Genomic DNA, 21,687 nt, shown 5'->3' with positions numbered 1-21,687 from the left:
AACAAGAGCAAAAATAAACAATTGGAAATTCATCAAAACAGAAAGCTTCTGCACAGCAAAGGAAACAATCAACAATCAACAAAAAAAAAAGTATGCAGGCAACCTGCAGAATGGGAGAAGATATTTGCAAATAACATATCTGATAAATGGTTTGTATCCAAAATATATTAAGAACTTATCAAACTCAACACCCCAAAATGAGTAATTCAATTAAAAAATGGGCAGAGGAGGGGTGCCTCGGTGGCCTGTTGGATTAACCATCTGACTTCGGCTCAGGTCGTGATCTCACAGTTTATGAGTCTGAGCCCCATGTTGGATTCTGTGCTGACAGCTCAGACCCTGGAGCTTGCTTTGGATTCTGTGTCTCCTTCTTTGCCCCTCCCCCCGCTCTCTCTCTCTCTCTCAAAAATAAACATTAAAACTTTTCTTTTAAAAATAGGCAGATGACATGAATAGAACTTTTTCCAAAGAAGATATCCAGATGGCCAGCAAACACATGAAAAGATGCTCAATATCACTCATCATCAGGGAAATACAAATCATAACTACAATGAGATATCACCTCACACCTGTCAGAATAGCTAAAATCAACAACACAGGAAACAATAGATGCTGGTAAGGATGTGAAGAAAGGGGAACCCTTCTTGCACTGTTGGTGGGAATGAAAATTAGTGCAGCCACTATGGAAAACAGTATGGAAGTTCCTCAAAAAGTTAAAAACAGAAGCACCCTGTGGTCCGACAATTGCACTAGTGGTATATATCCAAAGAATACAAAAATACTAATTCAAAGGGATACCTGCACCCAGATGTTTATAACAGCATTATCTATAACAGCTAAATTATGGAAACAGCCCAAGTATCCATTGACTAATGAATGGATAAAAAAGAAGTCGTATATATATACAATGGAATATTACTCAGCCATTAAAAAAATGAAATCTTGCCATTTGAAATGACATGGATGAAGCTGGAGAGTATAATTTTAAACGAAATAAGTAAGTCAGAGAAAGACAAATACCATATGAATTCACTCATATATGGAATTTAAGAAACAAAACAAACAAGCAAAAGGAAAAAAGAAGAGAGAGAGAGATCTCTTAACTATAGAGATCAAATTAATGGTTACCAGAGGGGAGGTGGGTTGAGGACAGGTTAAATAGGTGATGGGGACTGAGGCGTGCACTTGTTGTGATGACAACCAAATGTTGTATGTAAATGTTAAATCACTAAATTCTATCCCTGAAACTAATACTACACTATATGTTAAACAAAAATTTGAAAAAAAGAAAAAAATTGTAACCTATAAAATCTAGAATAAAATTGATGATAATAAATGAAATTTTAAGAGACATATATAGCCAATTTTCTATTCTTATTAAAACCATACTGGGTTTCAAAAATGTATTTTGGAATTTTAAAGAAAAACAATTCATTCAAAAGTACTTATTTCATAATATAGTGAATAGCAAACCTGGCTCTTAGGAAATTTAGCTTTGCTTTCCCCAAAACTTTCCAGAGTAGAATAGCTTTTCAAAGGTTCAGAATTCTGTAAAATGTTTTTATTAAAAAAAAACAGTCTTTTTGAAAATATATAAACTTTTAAAGTACTATAATTGGCAATGTTTTAAATATCAATCTCATTTTATAAAGTGCCAACTTTTTATTATAGGCTAGTAACAAACATTTTGTAGTCATACAATGTGTAAACTTATCTATGTTTGCTTTTTAGTATAATACATTTTTTTACAGTGCATTTTTATTGACTGCATTATTTGTAGAGTCTATGAAAATAAGGAAAGTATATTATTTATAATTTAATCCCCCTAACAATCCAAGCTCTGAAATACTGGAAGTTCTCAATAAATATTTGTTAATAAAAAAGCCACAACATTACATAATGCCTTATCACCATGAAAATATTACAGAAAAAATAAAAAGATGTAATGATAGGGCAGATTGTCCAGAATATGCTCTTATATGAAAAAACAAGTAAAAACCAACAGATACAATTCTCTTTTGTTAAGATGTGTGTGTGTGTGTGTGTGTGTGTGTGTGTGTGTGTGTGCACGTGCAGAAAGCATACTGGAATCATACCAGCAAAAGAAAAGTTAAGTGATGGTTACCTACAAGTGACAGAATTATAACTGAATGTGATTTTCTCATGATTTTGTGTATTTTCTACGCTGAATAGTACTTCGTAAGCCCATAAAAAGCTGTTTTTTTTCACATTTAAATTCAAATGGTTCTAACCACAGTTATCACAGAGCCCCTTGATTGTGTGTCTCTCTTTACTAACTCTGAATCTTTGAACTATGGGGTCTGAAGATGTACTAGGCACTTTCACATATTTGATTTCATTTAATTCTCACACGTTTAATAAGAGAGATTTTACCACTCCTATTTTGCAGGTTCAAGGAACATGCTCAGAGAGGTAAAATGACTTGCCCAGGGTTACACAGCAGTGATGGAGTTAAAGCTTGAATGTATGTCCTCTCAATCCACATCTAACAAAATTTCCCTGTCATTACAGTAATTGAATCCCAGTCAACGTAAGAAGGAAATATAGCTACCAATAATATTAGCAATGGACAAAATGAGACATTTTTTAAAAAAAATTAATGTTTATTTTTATTTTTGAGGAAGAGAGAGACAGAGCGTGAGTTGGGGAAGGGCAGAGAGAGAGAGGGAGACACAGAATTTGAAACAGGCTCCAGGCTCTGAGCTGTCAGCACAGAGCCCAACACAGGGCTCAAATTCGGAAACAGCAAGATCATGACCTAGGCCGAAGTCAGAAGCTCAACCGACTGAGCCAACCAGGCATCCCTAAGACAAGATGTGTTTTAAAAAGTAAAGCTGCCATTATATTTTTTAGAGTAAATTTATCTAGTACTTTTAGTAACCCAGACCCTAGATATGAAATAAATCCAATAGCTCACTGTATAGAAATGAGAGGTAACACCAAATTAGAGAAAAGAACACTGGACATGAAAGAAGGAATCATTTTTAAGCTTAGTCATGCCAATGATGCTATGAAAAATCATGATCCCTCTGGTACTCAGTTTTCTAATCAGTAAACCAAAGGAGTAAGAACATTAAACATTCCTTCTTCCAGTTTTAGAATTTTATGGTTCTGTGCTTAAAAACATGTTGGTTAAGAGGAAACTGAGCAGCTTAGTCGGTTAAGTATCTGACTCTTGATTTTGGCTCAGTTCATAATCTCATACTTTGAGACCGAGCCCTATGTTGGGCTCTGCGCTGACAGCACAGAGCATGTTTGGGATTCTCTCTCTCCCTCTCTGCCCCTTCTGTGCTTGTGTGCATGTGTGTGTGCATGGGCTCTGTCTCTATCTCTCTCAAATAAATAAAAACAAACATTAAAAAAAAAACTGTTGGCTAAGTCAAATGCAAGACAGGTTCATTTTGTTTTTATAGCCTTCATTTACTGTACACAAAGACTCTGGAGTTTTATAATATGCCTTGATTAACATTAATAGTTACCTACTCAAGCTTTAAAATGCCTCCCTTATATTTACTACAAGCACTTGAAGAGACAGTGGTTTGATGAATACAAAGGGAGGCAGAATGGTGTAAATAAAAGAAAAGAAGCTCGGAATCAAAAAGATTTTAAACTCAAATTCCCCAAACTTAAGCTAGTAAAGTTACTGTCCCTCTCTGAGCCCGTCTCATCATCCATCAAAGGGAAATAATTCCACCTACTTCACAGGATTTTCATAAGAGCCAAAAACGATAAAATATGAAGTTTATCTGCCACATTTAAAAGACTATATTAGATTCTATTCCCATTATTTTTAACCTACCTCATAATGTGAAATCCTTTGTGATTCAAACTGTAGCACCACTCCACATATATTACAAAAGTTATCTGTAAAAAGTTCAGTCTTTTCCTGTTCATTCCAAGTCATATCTATGAATAAAATAAAGGGAAGTGAGACACATTAATTAATACTTAGAAGTTATCATTTTCATTCATTTCACATGTCACCTCAAATCTGAGTACTTACGAGGCTACAGTAATAGCTTTTTGCTTAACGAGTATGCAATTTAAATAAAATGTGTATATTAAGTATGCTTCCAATGTCTGATACAGCAAGAGTTACTTATTTAGTATGATAAGTCTAAGCAATACCATTCCAAAAGGAAAGTTATGTTATGTGGGGTATCAGTAACTTCATGAAATTCATAGAATGATCTAGGGCACCAATAATGAAAGGCAGGATTAAAAAAAAAATAGCCTTGGAATTTTGTTTTACAGCAGATAATTCTTAGAAAAGCATTGTTTTAAGACTATCACCTGTCTAGAGCTATGGCTCCAATGTTACCTAAAAACAATTTGGAACCACTAACTTTGCTGATGGTAGGCAAACATCCTCCATTGTTTTTTTTTTTTTTAAACTAGCATGTTCATCTGGCCAAACATGTCTCACACAAGCCCCTCAAAGCTATAAAATAATGTACATATAATAACATCTAGAAATTATACTACAGTGTTTCTCACTGTATTAATAACACATATTGAAACTTTCTGCATTTACACCTGAGGTTCACACTTCTATCAAAAGTTCTTAAAAGCTGCAATGTATTCTGACAAAGTTTATTAGCTTATCTATAGGGTATAAATCACAAAACATCAAATTTTGCTTGCTATTTGGCATTTAAATGAATAAGCTGATACCACATATTTATGGAGAAATGCCAATAACACATTAAATAGATAAAAATTGTAGAACAATAAATATATCAAATTCCCAACACTAACAAAAATTAAATATACACCACATAAAAAAATATGAGAAGTTATAAATTAAATTTAAAAGTTGTTAATTTTGGGAAATGGGGTTAGAAAAGGAACAAAGGGAGAAAATTTAACATTTTATTCTTTTCAATTATCTTCTTTTAATTTTTGCAAAATACATATAAGCCTTTCTATTTCAGTCAGTTAAGCATATGGCTCTTGATTTCAGCTTAGGTCATGATCTCCTGGTTCATGGGATTGGCCCCGCCTCGGGCTCTGTGCTGACAGCATGGAGCCAGCTTGGGATTCTCTCTCCCTCTCTGTCTGGCCCTCACCCATTCTCTCTCTCTTTCTCTCTCTCTCTCTATCAAAATAAATAAACTTAAAAAAGCTTTTAAATATACTTATTTTAGCAGTTATTTTGGATATCTTCAACTAAGCTTAATTTTCAGTATCACTGTATGCACTAAAAAGGCTTATTTAAAAAACTGTCCAAGATAAGAATAACTGTAATTAACATCACTAATCATTAGGGCAATGGAAATTAAAACCACAATGAGTGTCATTATACCTGTCAGAATGGCTAAAATAAAAAACACAAAAAAATCACAAGCGTTGGTGAGGATGTGGAGAAAAAGGAACCCTCATATGCTATCAGTGGGAATGCAACATTGGTGCAGTCACTGTGGAAAACAGTATGGAGCTTCCTCAAAAATTAAACATACAATTACCATATGATCTACTAATTCCACCACTGGGTATTTACCCAAAGAAAACAAAAACACTAATTTGAAAAGATACATGCACCCCTATGTTTACTGCAGCATTATTTACAACAGTCAAATATAGAAGCAACCCAAGTGTCTGATGAGTGGATAAAAAAGATGTGATATCTTACTCAAATGTGGAATATTACTCAGTCATAAAAAAGAATGAAATCTTGCCATCTGCAACAACATGGATAGATCTAGAAAGTAGAATGCTAAGTTAAATAAGTCAGTCAGAGACTGACAAATACCATACCATTTCACTCATACATAGAATTTAAGAAACAAAACAAATGAACAAAGTAAAAAAGATACAAACCAAAAAACAGACTTAAATACAGCTCAAAAACTGGTGGTTTCCAGAGGAAAGGTGGGTGGGGGAAGGAGTGAAATAGATAAAAAGCATTAAGAGTACACTTGTTTTGATGAGCACTGAGAAACATAAAGAATTGTTGTATCATTATATAGTACATCTACAACTAATATAACACTGTATGTTAATTTTACTTTAAAAAATAAAGAATAACTGTAATTAGGAACATGTCAGAAATGCCTTGACAGTTAAATATTTATCCCTGTAATATATAGATAGCATCCCCTCTGAGTTTAATTTTTTAGGTTGCTTTAGAATATATATGATTTATCTAACTCTGACTCTAAACTCAGCAAGATAAAGAGGTTAAGATGCATTTCAGGACTTCCCGTGTTTCAGAATTAACGATTATATGCAATCTGAGTGTGCTGGTAAGATTTCAAATTTCCCTTTAAAATTTTTCACTAGTAAATATTTCATTTGTCAGCAATATAACTTATTATGGAGAGAATGTATCCTTTAAGAAGACAAAAGGAAACTACTAATTTAGAGGTTCAATAATTCCTAAAGTTTAACACTCATTTCTCTCCTAAATATGGAATTAAATCTGGAACTATTTAATTCCATATTTCCCCAAGTCTCAGTACTCAGTGTTCGAAACTGACAGACACTCAAATTTGGAAATACCAAGTCTGAGTATTTTAACCTAGACTTTCATTACTGGTGCCCCACATCATTTCCATGAAGCCCATGAAGTTACTGGCATCCCTTTACCTTTTTCTTTAGAATGGTATTGCCTAGATGTACTGCCTTTGACTCATTTCCTCAAACAAGTTCTTGGTCTGTTTTTCTTTATTAAATGGCACAATATTCCAGGCTTAAAATCTCAGCCTTTCTTCTCCCCAGAAAAAAACACTATTTCATATCAATTTTAGCTTATAACATTATTTCATATTCATCTCTTCCTTTTCATTTCCCGTAACACTACCCTTATTAGGCCATCAGTGCCTTTAGGCATCATTTAACTTTGTGATATTTATTTATTTATTTATTTATTTATTTATTTATTTATTTAAAATAATTTTTTGATTGTTTATTTTTGAGAGAGAGAGACACCTAGTGTGAGCGGGGGAGGGTCAGAGAGAAAGGGAGACACAGAATCTGAATGAAGCAGGCTCCAGGCTCTGAGCTGTCAGCACAGTGCCTGACATGGGGCTCGAACTCACAAACTGTGAGATCATGACCTGAGCTGAAGTTGGCCGCTTAACCGACTGAGCTACCCAGGCGCCCCTAGCTTTGTGATATTTATTGAAGTTAGTTTCAAAGTACTATGGTAGATTCTGGAAAGAGATAAGAAAAAAGATTGAGCATCTATTGAAGGCCTTCTATGTGTCAAATAAAACAACAGCTTACCCCTATAGTCCTTAAAACAAATCTGCGAGGTAAGTGGCATTTCACATATTCTGAAGATTAGAAAATAGGGATTTAGTACAATCAAAATTACTTGTCACATCTGTTATTTGGTGGAACTAAAACTGGAAGTTTCTCTTGAATTTTTCTATTATATGTACATAACTATCCACATGTTGGAAGTGACACAGCAAGTAAATAATTCCTAATCTCAAGGAATTTACAATTTAGTAATTTTAGTAAGTGTATAGCCAGTGTATAGAAAAAACTATGATCCCCATATGAAATGTCAGAAGTGATATAAAACACAAGGTACAGTGTGTTCCTGCTGAGGACTTTTGGAAAAGCTTTCTAGAGAACAGGTTCTGAACTAAGATTTAAAAGGTGTATATAATTCAGGTAAAAAAAAACTGGAATAAATGTTCTTGGCGAGAGGCAAGTATATGAAAGACAGTAATTGAAAGGTTGCCATGAGGCCAAATCATAATTGTCTTCACTAGGGCATTTGGATTGAATTTTGCATTCAAAAAGGGAAAAGAAGTGGCTCACAATGGGCATATGAATTAGGAATCAGTTGCAGGAATGGGTCATTGAGGCTTGAAGCCTCAGGAGGGGCAGCAGGCACAGAAAGGAAGGAATGGATGTAAGAGGCATATCTGTCAAAACTAGAGGGCATTAAATCCTGAGATTAGAATTTGCTATGAATATGATAAGCTTTTAGATCTATCACATTTAAGCTTATACAATGTTATTCCTGATGCAAGAAGTGGAGTTTTGGCCTTAATTAAATTCAATAAATTCACCTACAGTTACTTGTCAATGGCAAATTATTTCCGAGTGTAATATGAGTGTGCTGATATTCTGACTTCAGTGAGTCAAAACCGAAATGCAGAAAAATCTGAAATTAAAAAAGAAGATGTGTGTTGATGCACATTAAAATGTACGTAGGAGGATTTATGCTAATTTTCTTTAGACAGCATGCTTTCCCAATCAATTCAATACTATTAAATTTGCGTTCAAAATTTCAGGAACAAATCTTCATGTAAAAATTATTCTCAATCAGGGTATCACATCAAATTCACATGCACAGTTTTTCAACATCATACATGCTGGATTAAAAAATCTCTGTGGGTAGTCCAATCCATATAATTCTGATAATCAGTCATGTTGGGAATCACTGCTCTACAGTACAGGCTAGATCCTTACACGTAATGGCTGTCCAATACCTATTTGGTGACTAAGCTGATTGGTATACAGATCATCTACAATGATACTTATCAAGCTAACTGCTTTTAGTCTAACCCGAAAAGATTTTGGAAAAAAAGGAAAAAAAGAAAGAAAAGAAGTATTCCTTGGCACTATCTATATAAATCTCCAGAGTTGAAATCCAAGAATCTGAGTTTTATTTATTTATTTTTTAGTGTTTTTATTTATTTCTGAGAGAGACAGAGAATGAGCAGGGGAGGGGCAGAGAGGGAGACACAGAACCTGAAGCAGGCTCCAGTCTCTGAGCTGTCAGCACAGAGCCTGACACAGGGCTTGAACTCATGAACTGTGAGATCATGACCTGGGCCGAAGTCGGACGCTTAACTGACTGAGCTACTCAGGTGCCACAAGAATCTGAATTTTAAGTAGGGTCCCCAAGTAATCTCTTGAACAGCCTACCTAGTGATCCTGTTCAACCTTCCACAAGGTAGTTCTGAACCCTGGCTACACATTAAAGTCACTTAGGTTGTTTTTAAAACATACCAATACCCAGACACCACTCCAGATCAATTAACCAGAATCTCTGGGAGTGGTTTCTCATCATACTTTCTTGTTTGTTTTGTTTTTTAAAGTTTCCCAGGTGATTCTGTTGCACAGTGAAGGTTGAGAATCGCTGCTAGCCAAATTTTCATGTGTTTTTTCGTTGAATGGAAATTTGTTTTCCTGGAGAGTAGGGGTCTCAAACTTTAGTGTGCATCAGCATCATCTGGAAAGCCTGTTAAAAGATTAATTTTGGGGTCCCATCCCCAAACTTCTTATACAGTTGTTCTGGGGTTGGGGACCAAGAATGTACAGTTTTTTACAAGTTCACAGGTGAAACTGTTCCAACATTCATCCAGGGATCAGACTCAGACCATGCTGTCTTAGTGCTTCTACTAGTCGTGGTTCTATTCCTTGAAGGCATGGTAAATATAATCCCTCTTCTAAAATGGCAATCCTCAAATATTTTAGTAGAACCATTACATCTTTATTGCTCCCCGCCTTAGCCTTTTAGTGAACTGATCCCAGCTCTGTCATCCAGCTGAATGTCCAGTGCTCTCACTGTTTACCTAAATCCCTGCAATTCATAAAGTGTAACATAAGCACAATCACCCTAATGGGGTCACAATAACAAAATAGTAAAATGAGATCATCACCTAATTTTTTTATTGTAGTAAAAATGCATAATATAAAACTTACCACTGTAACCATTTTTAAGTGTAGAGTTCAGTAGTGTTAAGTATATTCACCTCTCTGTTTTGAATATTTCTCTTCTATTAATATAGCCTAAGATAGCCTCACCAATTTTTTTGGTGGGCACATCATACTATTGACTCACGACAGGCTAACTTTTGTAAAACACAAGCTTCTACTGGGTGTTGTATGTAAATGATGAATAACAATTCTACTCCTGAAACCAATATTATACTGAATGTTCACTAAAATTTAAGTAAAAAATAAAATAAAAATAAGCCATCCCCACAATGATAATAAATTTGTGCTTAACTTGAATAAAGATAATTGTTTTAAGAAAAAAATTTAAAAGATACAAGCTTCTTGGGGCACCCGGGTGGCAGAGTCAGTTAAGCGTCTGACTTCTGCTCAGGTTATGATCTCACAGTTCGTGGGTTTGAACCCCACATCAGGCTCCGCGCTGACAGCTCAAAGCCTGGAGCCTGCTTCCGATTCTGTCTCCCTCTCTCTCTGCCCCTCCCTTACTCTCAATCTGTCTCTCTTTCTCTCTCAAAAATAAGTAAGCATTAAAAAATTTAGAAAAAAATACAAGCTTCTTTTTCACCTGGAGCTGTTAAACTGTCACTCCAGGACATAGTTATATAGATAGAAATTTTTATGGATCCCCAACCGGACCCAATATACACTTAGAGTTGTCTCATTTAAGTTTCCTTTGTTAGATTCTACCAATAATTCTGGCCTCTCAAGATCTTTTCAGATCCTGAATCTATAGACAAGAGGTTTGTAGAAGGTGGCTTCTTACTGACAACAATTATACATGATGGGATATTATTTTTCAGAGGGCATCCCACACTGTCAAGTTCTCTTCAAACTGCATTTCCCCTAAATTTGATATGAATGTGATGATCTCTACTTTCTAAAGGTAATACCTGAGGCCTGGAAAGGTCAAGCAATTTGTCCAAAGTTACACAGGAAGCATCAGAGCCAGGATTCCAATCTAAGTCTACCCAAGATATCCCAGAGAGTTAGTTTTTAAAAAGGCCAAAGCTTAGATGAGAAACTTCCTCTCTAGGTCTGGCATATATGAGAAATGCATGTCTACTTCACAAGAGATGCTAAATAAATGTTCCTTTGGACCCTGCTCTATCCCTATCCCCACTTTTGAGACATGATTTTTGGACTCTCAGAAGTAAATGGTCTATAGCAAATTCTGAAAGTGGGAGAGGTAACTGGTTATAGATAGTGCAGATGTTTTTCAGCCTGTCTTAGGTGGAAGACCTAGAAGGCAGGCAAACATCAGGGAGTAGATGTTAAATTAGGAGTCATGTGAACAAATGATGTTGGCTGTGAGGAAGATGACTGGAACAGGAACTAATGCTTATTGTGTACTCACTATATGCCAGGAACTAAAGTTAAGTATTCTCACAAAAAACTGGGTCTTTTGAACTGGTTCTGGTAGGAATGAGTACCTGAAGAAACTCGGCAATTTGTATCTCCCCCTTTTTCTTTTTTCTTCTTTGTACTCTCTTCACATCTTTTCTCTTCATAAACTGTTAGAATTTGAAACAAATATATTTTTATTGGTTGGTTGTTAAATATGGGCTTCACACCGATTCTTAATTCCAAAAGCAGTAAGAGTTTTAAAAAGCACCAGAATGAGAGAGACTGCATGACAGTCTTTACCCTGCTATTAACTAGCTTATGATTAATAACATATTCCACCTTTCAGATTTCTATTTCTAAAGTTTCTCTTGTACTTGACCATATATGGGTTGATAGTCACCAAAAAAAAATGTTATATTTTAGAGAGAAATACAGAGAGAAGCAAAATTTTGGTGGTATTTTTATAGAAGGGTCCAAATATCTTAGCTGCTTCCAAATAATAAGTCTATCAGGAAACACAAAAGATGATTTGAAGTTTTAAACAGCTACATAGTTATACAGAGTTTAGGGCCTAAAAATTCAAAAGGTCCTAATATTTTCCCCCTACTCCTCCATTATCTGCATTTCCTTATCTTTGTCCTAACCCTAAAATTGGTTCTCTCCAAAGTATTTCTTTGCAAAAACATACACAGAATTTCTATTACCAAATATAATGTTTTAGTCATCATAGCTAATGTCAAATTGCTTTAAGCAAATTATAGTATTATTTTTGTTATAATATAGGTATAAGTGGCTCAGTTTTCTTTCCTGACAATGAATACAACAAATTCATGGCAAATGGTCCTGCATCTTTCAATCTCATTTAGTTATAAGTTAGGAAAGCTATGGCTAAAAACATAGATTACACATTCGAATATCAAATGACAAAATTAAATGCTGTGATGTGTGATTTCATCCCTCATCTGCAGCAAATAAAGTTTTGAACATGGGAACTTAAATCCCTCCCAGTTAATCATAGACATGTTGTTCTAATATTCCTAGCATAGTACTTCTCACTTGTTCTTTATTACCTGACATATTTGGATTTTATGCCATCATAAACTTGGAAAAAATATATGGATAGGGGAACAAGATTTTATACTCGGAATCAAAGCCTGGTTTAGGTAGCTTGATAGCGAGATCTTAATGATACAATGCTGTGCTCTCAAATATGGACTGGGATATACTGTCTTTGAAACATACAGAAGCTTCTCATGCTGATAACATTTCTTTGTGTTTTAACATTAAAAAAAGCCATGAGGGGGGCGCCTGGGTGGCTCAGTCAGTGAAGCGTCTGACTTCAGCTCAGGTCATGATCTCACAGTCCGTGAGTTCGAGCCCCGCATCGGGCTCTGTGCTGCCAGCTCAGAGCCCGGAGCCTGTTTCAGATTCTGTGTCTTCCTCTCTCTGACCCTCCCCCATTCATGCTCTGTCTCTCTCTGTCTCAAAAATAAATAAAGGTTAAAAAAATTAAAAAAAAAGCCATGAGGAATAAGAAAGTACTATCAAAAACTAAGTTCAAAATGGGAAGAGAACCTAAGGCTGATAAAGGAGTAAAGGCTTAAACCGACAGGATATGGAAAAGATAAAACCAATGTTTAATGCATGGTTCCATTTATATTCAAAGTGTAAGAGAGTAAAACTGCTTTGCAATGCTGTCCTCTGTGGTCACAATAAATGGTACACTTCTTCAGGTTGCCAACTGTTAAAAAATTAAGCATAGCTTATAAATATGTTATTTTACAGAAATTAGACACCTCATAAAGTTCTTTAGATTGGAGAAAGATGGTCATATAACAAAACTATAACCTACAGGTACAGAGTTCTAGTTTGGGATGATGAAAGATTTCTGGAGATGGGCAGGGGTGAAGGTTGCCTAACAATGTGGATGTACCTAATGGCACTGAGTTGCACACTTAAAAATGCTTAAAATGGCAGTTTAATAAGAAACAAAATACTGAAAGTGTTAAAATAATAGACAAAAGCACCTTCTTCTCCCTGAAGGAGAGTTCCCCTGCAGAGTCAACCCATCACTCAGAGGAAAATGCGTAAGTAATAAACCTTTGTTTTGCTACTATAACGTAAGTGATCCTCTCTTGAATAACAATTATGAGGGTTATTTTAAATCAAAGAATGGTTTTGTGACAAATTATAAACAGGATCTGAGAAGAAAGTTCATGTATTTGGTGCTCTTACAATTTTACTATATTTATACATGACTTTAGCCTTTAGTGAGAGAATCAACTAAATTTCTATTAGTGAAAGTGTTTAGTCTTTTTATTTCCTTCCTACAAGAAGTGTTTACATGACTTGAGAAAGCAAAGCTTTCGTAATAATTTGGAATGGGGCGAAAAACTATGACCTATAATACTGGGTAGTAGGGAAAAAAAATAAGCTTTTGAGTTGGTCAAACATATCCAAATCCCATCTCGATCTCTAACTATATACCCTTCAGCAAATTATTTAACCACTTGGAGCCAGTTTTTTCATCTAAAAAGTAAATAAATATACTGTCTCTCCCAGGATGTGGTGAATAATAAATGAAACAAAAATTTTAAAAAAATGTTCGGCACACAAAGTCACTTGATAAAATATGCTCGTTTACTAATGCAGAAGCTGAAATTTTTACTTAGTATTATATATAGTCAGTTTATTTCAGATCAGAGTAATTTTAGAGATAACCTAGTCCAACATTTCTCACTCTTGGCACTACTGTCACTTTAGGCCAGATAATTCATTGTTATGAGGGGTTGTTCCATTCACTGTAAGACATTTAGCAGCATCCCCCAGCCTCTACCAACTAGAAATTGGCAGCATTTTCCAGTTGTCAAAACCAAAAAATATCTCCAGACATTAACACATATCCCTTGTGGGGCAAAACTGCCTCTAGTTTATAGCTGATTTAGTCTAATGTCCTCATTTCAAAATAAGGAAGCTAAGGCCCAGAGAGATTATAGGAAATAAAGGATTGGGAAAGCTAAAATTTAAAATATATGATTCTAGATTCAGGTAGATTTGGACTATGAAAAAGTTCCAGAAGTTTGAGGAGAGGCATTAGTAATAGCTGAGAGATGTTTTTAAGTAAGTGAAACACAAATGTAAGGATGAATAATTCACATTCTATGGATTAAAATCCCCCATGTTGATATAAAAATATTCAATTCAGCTTGTTCCAGAGTACCTACCTTTGATGATATAAAAAGCAAAGAGGATTTACTTCCTAGAAACTCATTTTCGTGGAGCCCATTGTTGGATTGTGTCTACTCCAAATAGCTGCATTATTATGCTAAAGTTTTATAAAATACCATTAACCTCTGTATACAAAAGTGCAATTGAGTGTGAAATCAAAATTATCCTATTTGAAACTTTTTCCTAATACTACTAGATAACACCAGACAACTTAGGATGAAATACATTTTTGTGATAAAAGAAAAACAATTATGGCTTGAGTCAGACAAAAATGATGAGTCTATGCCTACAATTTGGTCCACCCTTGCTAATGAAATTAAAAACCACACAGGATCTCTGAGGAAAGGAAGATTATAACATCCTTCAGTTCTAAGTAAGAGAACTTTGCTTTCACTAGAATTAAATGTTACTTGGTTACCCTGATAAATTTAAGCTTATTAAAATTAGATCACTCTATAAATGGCTACATTTCATAAAATGAATCTTACTTGCATGACAATTAGATTTAGTTGTACCAAACACCAAATTTATTCCTCAAGATAACCCATCAGATGTTTATGGCAATAACTAGCTATTAACTGCTTTAATGCTTTGTTGAGGTGGGAATTACATAGTCCAACTGATCTTGAGGCAAAAAAAAAAATCTAACATTGTAAAAAACTCTTTGCATCCTATTTTTTAAATATGAAATTTATTGTCAAATTGGTTTCCATACAACATCTAGTGCTCATCCCAACAGGTGCCCTCCTCAATACCCATCACCCACCCTCCCCTCCCTCCCACCCCCCATCAACCCTCAATTTATTCTCAGTTTTTAAGAGTCTCTTATGGTTTTGTTGTCTCCCTCTCTTTTTCTTTTTTCCTTCCCCTCCCCCATGGTCTTCTGTTAAGTTTCTCAGGATCCACATAAGAGTGAAAACATATGGTATCTGTCTTTCTTTGTATGACTTATTTCACTTAGCATAGCACTTTCCAGTTCCATCCACGTTGCTACAAAAGGCCATATTTAATTCTTTCTCATGTCTTTGCATACTATTTTAATAAAGTGACAAGAATGAAAAACTCAAAAGAGTTGGCTGCAATAATATAAAACTCAGTCACAGATTTAAAGTCAGCTATTAATAAATCCAAGAAATCATCATTTTAATTCTGCAAAGAGCATACGTGCTTTATTCTCCATGACTGCACCTTTTGAGATAGCCTCCCTCAAGCGTTCTTGATTTAAAAGAATTTTTTAAATAGCTGACTTGACCTTTGCAATTTTTTAAACTTTTTAAAACATTTTATTTATTTTTAAGAGAGAGAGAGGGGCAGAGATAAAGGGAGACACAGAATCCTAAGCAGGCTCCAGGCTCTAAGATGTCAGCACACAGCCTGACGCGGGGCTAGAACCCACAAGCTGTGAGATCATGACCTGAGCCCAAATTGGACGCTTAACCAACTGAGCCACCCAGGAGCTCCGACCTTTGTGATCTTTTAATACCATTCATATAAAGGAAAGATGAACAGAGCTCAACACTAAGTTATAGTGGAAAATGGACCATGTTAACCTTGCCAAGGTATTTTAACACTGTTTCCCCTAAATGTCACAATCCATTTAAGGAGTTTTCAGAAATATTATTTGTGCTAGAAGTGCAGATGTGTACCTGTAAGCATTATGAACACACAGTTATAATGCTATCTAGTATCTTTATTTTCTCAGTTTATAAGATTAGTACCTGACCTATAAGTTTAGCAAGTTTTGGGTGTTTTACACAGATTCTCACAATAAAAAATAATGAAGGATTTCCTATAACATATTAATAATTACAAAATGCAATGTAATTAATAAAATAACTGGGAATAGTAGTTATAAGTTTAATATTTACTTTGTCTTTAAACGAAATATGTGACCTTCATAATTATAAGCACTCTGTGGCTAGTTAGCTCCGGAGTCCTGCCTGCTTGTGAAGTTACAAACTGAATTCAAGTCCTGTGTAAATCCACTAATTTACTTGATCCCATGACAGCTACATTGCATCAGAAAGTCACCATGCCATTCATTCCAATAGGTTAGTAAATGTGAATGGATCTCCAAGATTGGTTTCACATGGAAAAGAATCAAGGTTCATATCCAAACAAATATGTGATTAATACATGAAGGGGCAGGCTCAGTCAATATTTTCACATATTGACACCTAAAGACACATAGAGACAGAAGATCAGAAACTAACAAGTGGTCATTAACCTCTCTCCAGACATTCCTACCCTAACAAATGCAAAGAATAAATGTTAATTCTAACAGTTTGCTAATTATTCCTTCCTAGATACCAACATTAGATTTATAATGTGTTTTAGTGTACCTATAATATATAAGACACCATGGGTAGAATGCAGATTTATAATAAACAATGGGAGGGCCCTGATAGTTTAAGAGTCTGACAAATGATATTTAAGATTGCATTTTCCCCAATTATTTATTTATTCATTTTATAATTTCACTATCAAGCAATACTATTGACTTCTTTAATCTAGAGTTCTTTAATACAGCTGTGTCTAATTCAACTGTATCCTCATCACTGAGCATAGTGACACACACACAGGAGTTCAATAAACAATTCTCCAATAAATGAAGGAAAGGCCATTAACTAGGTTTTCTTATGATGGACTTGAAACTTCACTGAATAATATGGAGACAAAGGTAATTGTTAGGTAATTACTGTACAAATGGATTATTAACTAAATAAAAAGACAGCATGTCCTCCAATCTAAAACAGAATTCACTTAATAAATTATTTTTTTAAACGAAGAGGTAAACAAACAAGAGGGTTTTTGTTTATTTTTGTTTTGATGTTTACTATGATAACATTGGAACATCAATATTGGGTGAAAATTCCTTTTTTGAGCCATTAAACATGAAGTGTCCTACAAAATCTCATGACTCCCTTTACCATGAATTCTAGGCAGGTATGTTTTGTCATATCCATTCACCTGGCATTTGTTTTGTTTGTTGTTTTGTTTTTAAGTTTATTGCCCAATTTCCCAGTTGTAACTTTTGAAACTTCTAATCTTCCCTGCTTGGCAATTTTTAATCTCCACTGTCATTTGCTCATTACCAACCCCAAGACAGATGAGATCCTTAGGAGTGTTGACTATAGTTGAAAAAAGATCACCAAATGCTTTATTAAACGACTTTTAATGGTTCTATCTGGAGTATACTTATAACAACTGGAATCTTGACAATTCTTTGTCACCTTTTAGAGTAATCTCCTAACCAGGGTTTAAAAAAAAAAAAAAAAAGCAAAAGATACTGGCACACCATCAAGAAACATTTTTCTCTCTTCTCTTTTATCCAGTATCTTATAAATGGCAACCATTTATAGTCTTTAGAAATATCCAAACAAAAATATTTTACCATGTAATAGTGCTTTGGACAGTGTACTATATTACATATTTATCTTTCGTTAAGTGGAAAGGTAAACGTTTTGGTTTGGAGTGAACACGTAATTAAGGATATTTACCTAAAATGAAATAGTAAGAGATAATTTTTAGGTAGCAATTATATTTGTTTTTTTCATAGCTTAGTAAATTGTCTCAACACTAACAACACAGATTTAATTACTCACTGAATGTCAAGTGGTAACTACGGTCAAAGTTTCTTATGGCTTATGAATTACTGTTCTAGTGCGCAGCCATGGAAATGTCATTAAGAGTATGTATCAATGCAGAACTGCAAAATCATGGCTCATACTGTCAGACCAGAAATCAATCTTAAGAGTCTGGCTGGTTCAATACCTCTATTTCAGAAATGTCAAAACCCAAACCCAGGAAGTTTGTGATCTGTTCAGGGTCACAAAATCTAATGGATAAACAACAGAACCTAAGTTCACTGCACCAGACTTCTATGCTAGAGCTCTCCTCGTTTTGTCAGTTAGTAATAGTGTAGACAGGGTATGGTTGCTACATTATGAATTTATACCTCTTAAAGCCATTAATACCTGCATAAATTAAAAAATACTATAACCAATCCAGTCACAGAGACAGGCAAAAAGCCATTTGCTGCATGAGACACTGGTCCTAAACCTTACTGTGAAAAGGCCATGAGAGCCAGACTGAATTGTGATCTTGACCACCTATAAAACTGTTCTCTCATTCTTTCCGGTTACACAGAAAGTTTGGTACAGAAACAACAAAAAAAAAAAAAACCCAGGTTTCATATTTTCATCCCGAAACAACTGTACAAATCCAGGCTGACTGAAGACAGTAGAATCTTTCCAAGGTTGCCTTCAGTAAGAGAGTTAATAAATACAAAGACATCACCATATCACAGTGTATTTCTAACTTCCATATTTAGTAAGTGGCATTTATGTCATGTGTCTATGACAAATATTGTAAAGGATTTTTTTACTGCTTTGCCATTCCCCCAAAGTGAAAGGTGTGAAAGGTAATAAATAGCACACAGGGATATATCACTTAAGAATGTGAAGAGAAAATCATTTTTATGGGCTAATTTTAATGGGGTGTTCTAAGGAAAAGGAACTTAAACTCCATTTTGGTGTCCACGTCGTTCACTTTGGAGGCAAGTTAGCACATAAGGTAACACACAAATAATGGAAATTAATTACAAAATTTACGATGGCAAAATGCTTTACTGAGATCTTCTGTAGTGGAATTGGTCTCTACTACCTAAGAAGCATTTCCAAACACTGCTTTAAAATGCATCTCAATGGCAAATTTTACAGTTTGCTGTTTACTACTATATAGTATTTGTGTGAACTAAATAGCATTTATACTGAAATAGTCAAGAAATCTCCTTTTTATGTTAGGAGTAGTATGTGTTGGTAGGTACAACAGCACTTATTAAAATCAAAACCATCTCAAAGATGGGTCCCTAAACCTTGCTCTACAAGGTCACACCCTCAAATAGCCAAAGAAAACTCTCCAATGTGGTATCTGAAATCTGTGCTTCTCCCACACTTCCTTTACTCTCTTCTTAGCACAACCCCCTCCATCGGACCCTATGACCCTAAAATCTAACAGCTCCTACTTTAAAGCTCATGTATACACTCTAACCTCCCCAAATTCCTAATCTCCTCTCTAAATATCCTATTCAAAGTTTCTACACTGCAGGATGCTGAATTTCACCAAAGGGGGTTTCCCCCCTCTTATTTCTTCAGCGTTTTCTCTTTTATCTCTGCCCCCTTTCTCCATCAGTCCCCCTTCCCTTTCCCTGACCCTCCAGTTCCACAGCACCTCTACCTTGTCTCCTTTCTACCAAATCACACCTCAACTTTATAGAGCATACTAAGGCGCCCTGGTTGGGAGAGAAACTAAGTGGTATTTTTCTTCCCTTCAAACTCCTGCTTTGTGAATACCTGCAGCTCCTTTTCCTGGGGACCCCCCCCATCCTTTTCGGGGGTGTGGGGAGAAGTAGGGAAGACCCTCTCTGCTTCGGTCCGTCTTGCACACTCGGAGCTACTACGGCGGGGCGGGGCGAGCTTGGCCTTTACTGCGCCACAGCAGGTGGGGGGGGTGGGGCGGTGGTGAACCGCGCCCAGTCGGATCGCGGACGGGCTGGAGAGGCAGCGAAGGAGATGGGGCCGCCCCCACACCCCGGGACGGGAACTCACCTTCTCTGAGGCAAGGGCGGGTGTCTACTTTAAAACTACTGCCCCCCCTCCCCGCCGCCGCCATAGTGGAGCCGCCAAAGCCGCCGCCGCCGTCGCCACAGCCACCGGCAGGCGGGCTGGCAGGGGTGGAGGTGGCTGAGGAGGCAGGCACAATCACTGCCGCCACTGCCGCCGCCGCCGCGCAGGCGGTGTAGGAGGAGGAGGCGGCAGGGACGGTAGCTTCCTGAGGGGAAGACTCCGCCGCCAGCAGTGTGACTGTGCTCGGCGCCGCCGCCATCGCAGCGAAGCGCGGACAATTGCACTTGCGCCTCGCTCCCGTTAAGCTCTTTTAGCCCCGCCTCCCGCTTAGCCCCGCCCCCTTCGCCCCTCTTTTCCACGCTACAGCTGGAGCCTCGTTCTCGCTCCTTCTCCACACCAATGGGAACACTTTAGATCCACGGGCTGCCCCTCCCCCTTCACCAACTGCTTGGCGTCATCCTCTTCCCATTGGAGGGGAAGCAGGGCCAAGGGCAAAGGGTAAAAAGAGCGGGATGTAAAAGCACGTGGGCCTCACATAGTGAGGCCTCTTCCCTTAGAGGAACTGATTTAAAACCAATTTAAGGTAAAAAACAAAATGACTGGAAACCAATTGATTCCACCTACAAAATGCTAATTCTCATAGCCCTAAGTACAAAGAGCAGAAATAAGCAGAGTACGTAATCATGACATTTCGTTCATGACATTTTCGTTCAGTAGAAACCTGTGAATCTGGTACCCAGCCAAAGAACTAGAATATTACTGATAATTTAAATCTCAACATTTTCCCCAAACTGCCCTGCTGAAGAAACCATTATCTTGATTTATGTTTATTACCATGATCTTTTTACATATATTCTTATCACATACATGCATGCCTAAACAATGTTTTTTAGTTTTGTTTTCAAATTTCACAGCACTTTGTATCTGTTTCTATGTAGTAATTTGGGACTTGTTTCTTTCGCTAAATGATTTGTTTCTAAAATTCATCCATGTAGATGTAGTTCATTCACTTTGAGTGCTGTGCAATATCCCATTCATTTCCCTGTTGATGGATATGTGTCCTGGTGCATCTGTGCAACACTTTCGCTTGTGTATGCTCTCCTTTCCAGTCTCACTTCCATTTCCCAATTTCAAGTCTTCATTATCTCTCATTAGAAGTAAGGCCTCTGATCTATGGGTCTTCCTTCTTCTGATCTCAATCCCTTCCACTTGCCCCTACCTCACCACTCTTATTTTATGGTTCAGCAATATTAAATTTCTTACAGATTCCTATGAAGACTGTCATTTCATTATGCAATGTTGTATGTATTGCTCCCTCTTCCTGAAATGCACTTTCCCCACATTAGGGGCTCTTACACACTCTTTGAAACCCAGATAATAATACATCACTTCCTCCAGTGACCTGTTCTGTCCAACTTCGACTTAATTCCACCCTCCTCTGTGATGCACCCATATCTTGTGCATATGTGTATTGTGTGCCTCTCTTCTCCATAGCTTGGGACCATTTTGATACAAAATACAGTTTGTTTCATTTTTGAATTTTTCATTTTTCATTTTGAATCCTCATGCTCTAGCACATGCTCTAGTCCTACGGCCAAGGTCACAAACTAGTTGTTCCTAGGGCTAGATCCTTAAGTCCCTAGGTCTGGCCCACAGATATGTTTTGTTTATTTACTTCCTTGTCAGTATTTGAAAAGGTCATTTCATACCCCCCCCAAAAAAAAAAATTTCTCAAAATCATTTGAAAATTTGGTAGTATTGGCTG

At 36.3% G+C, this 21,687-nt stretch overlaps 1 protein-coding gene across 6 annotated transcripts in view; it reads right to left on the bottom strand.

Moving 5' to 3' along the window:
• Positions 1-20,205, bottom strand: part of ZMAT1 (zinc finger matrin-type 1) — a 44,963-nt gene extending 24,758 nt beyond the window's left edge. For 5 of the 6 annotated variants that reach the window (XM_081794072.1, XM_081794076.1, XM_081794073.1 and 2 more), the window contains exons 1-3: positions 19,905-20,205; positions 11,154-11,234; positions 3,821-3,927 (exon numbers count right to left, since the gene is read on the bottom strand). In XM_081794072.1, coding sequence (XP_081650198.1) covers positions 3,821-3,927; positions 11,154-11,234; positions 19,905-20,181 — 465 coding nt within the window. In that variant the 5' untranslated portion in view covers positions 20,182-20,205. The remainder of the gene's footprint in view (positions 1-3,820; positions 3,928-11,153; positions 11,235-19,904) is intronic. The other variant, XM_081794074.1, reaches the window with a different exon arrangement.
• Between the last annotated feature and the right edge of the window lie 1,482 nt (positions 20,206-21,687).

The sequence above is a fragment of the Panthera onca genome, chromosome X (assembly GCF_046562875.1).
Source record: "Panthera onca isolate mPanOnc1 chromosome X, mPanOnc1 haplotype 2, whole genome shotgun sequence".
NCBI classification, from domain to species: Eukaryota; Metazoa; Chordata; class Mammalia; order Carnivora; family Felidae; genus Panthera; species Panthera onca.
The sequence above is the reverse complement of the archived record's forward strand: the minus strand, read 5'-3'. Positions and strand labels throughout refer to the sequence as shown.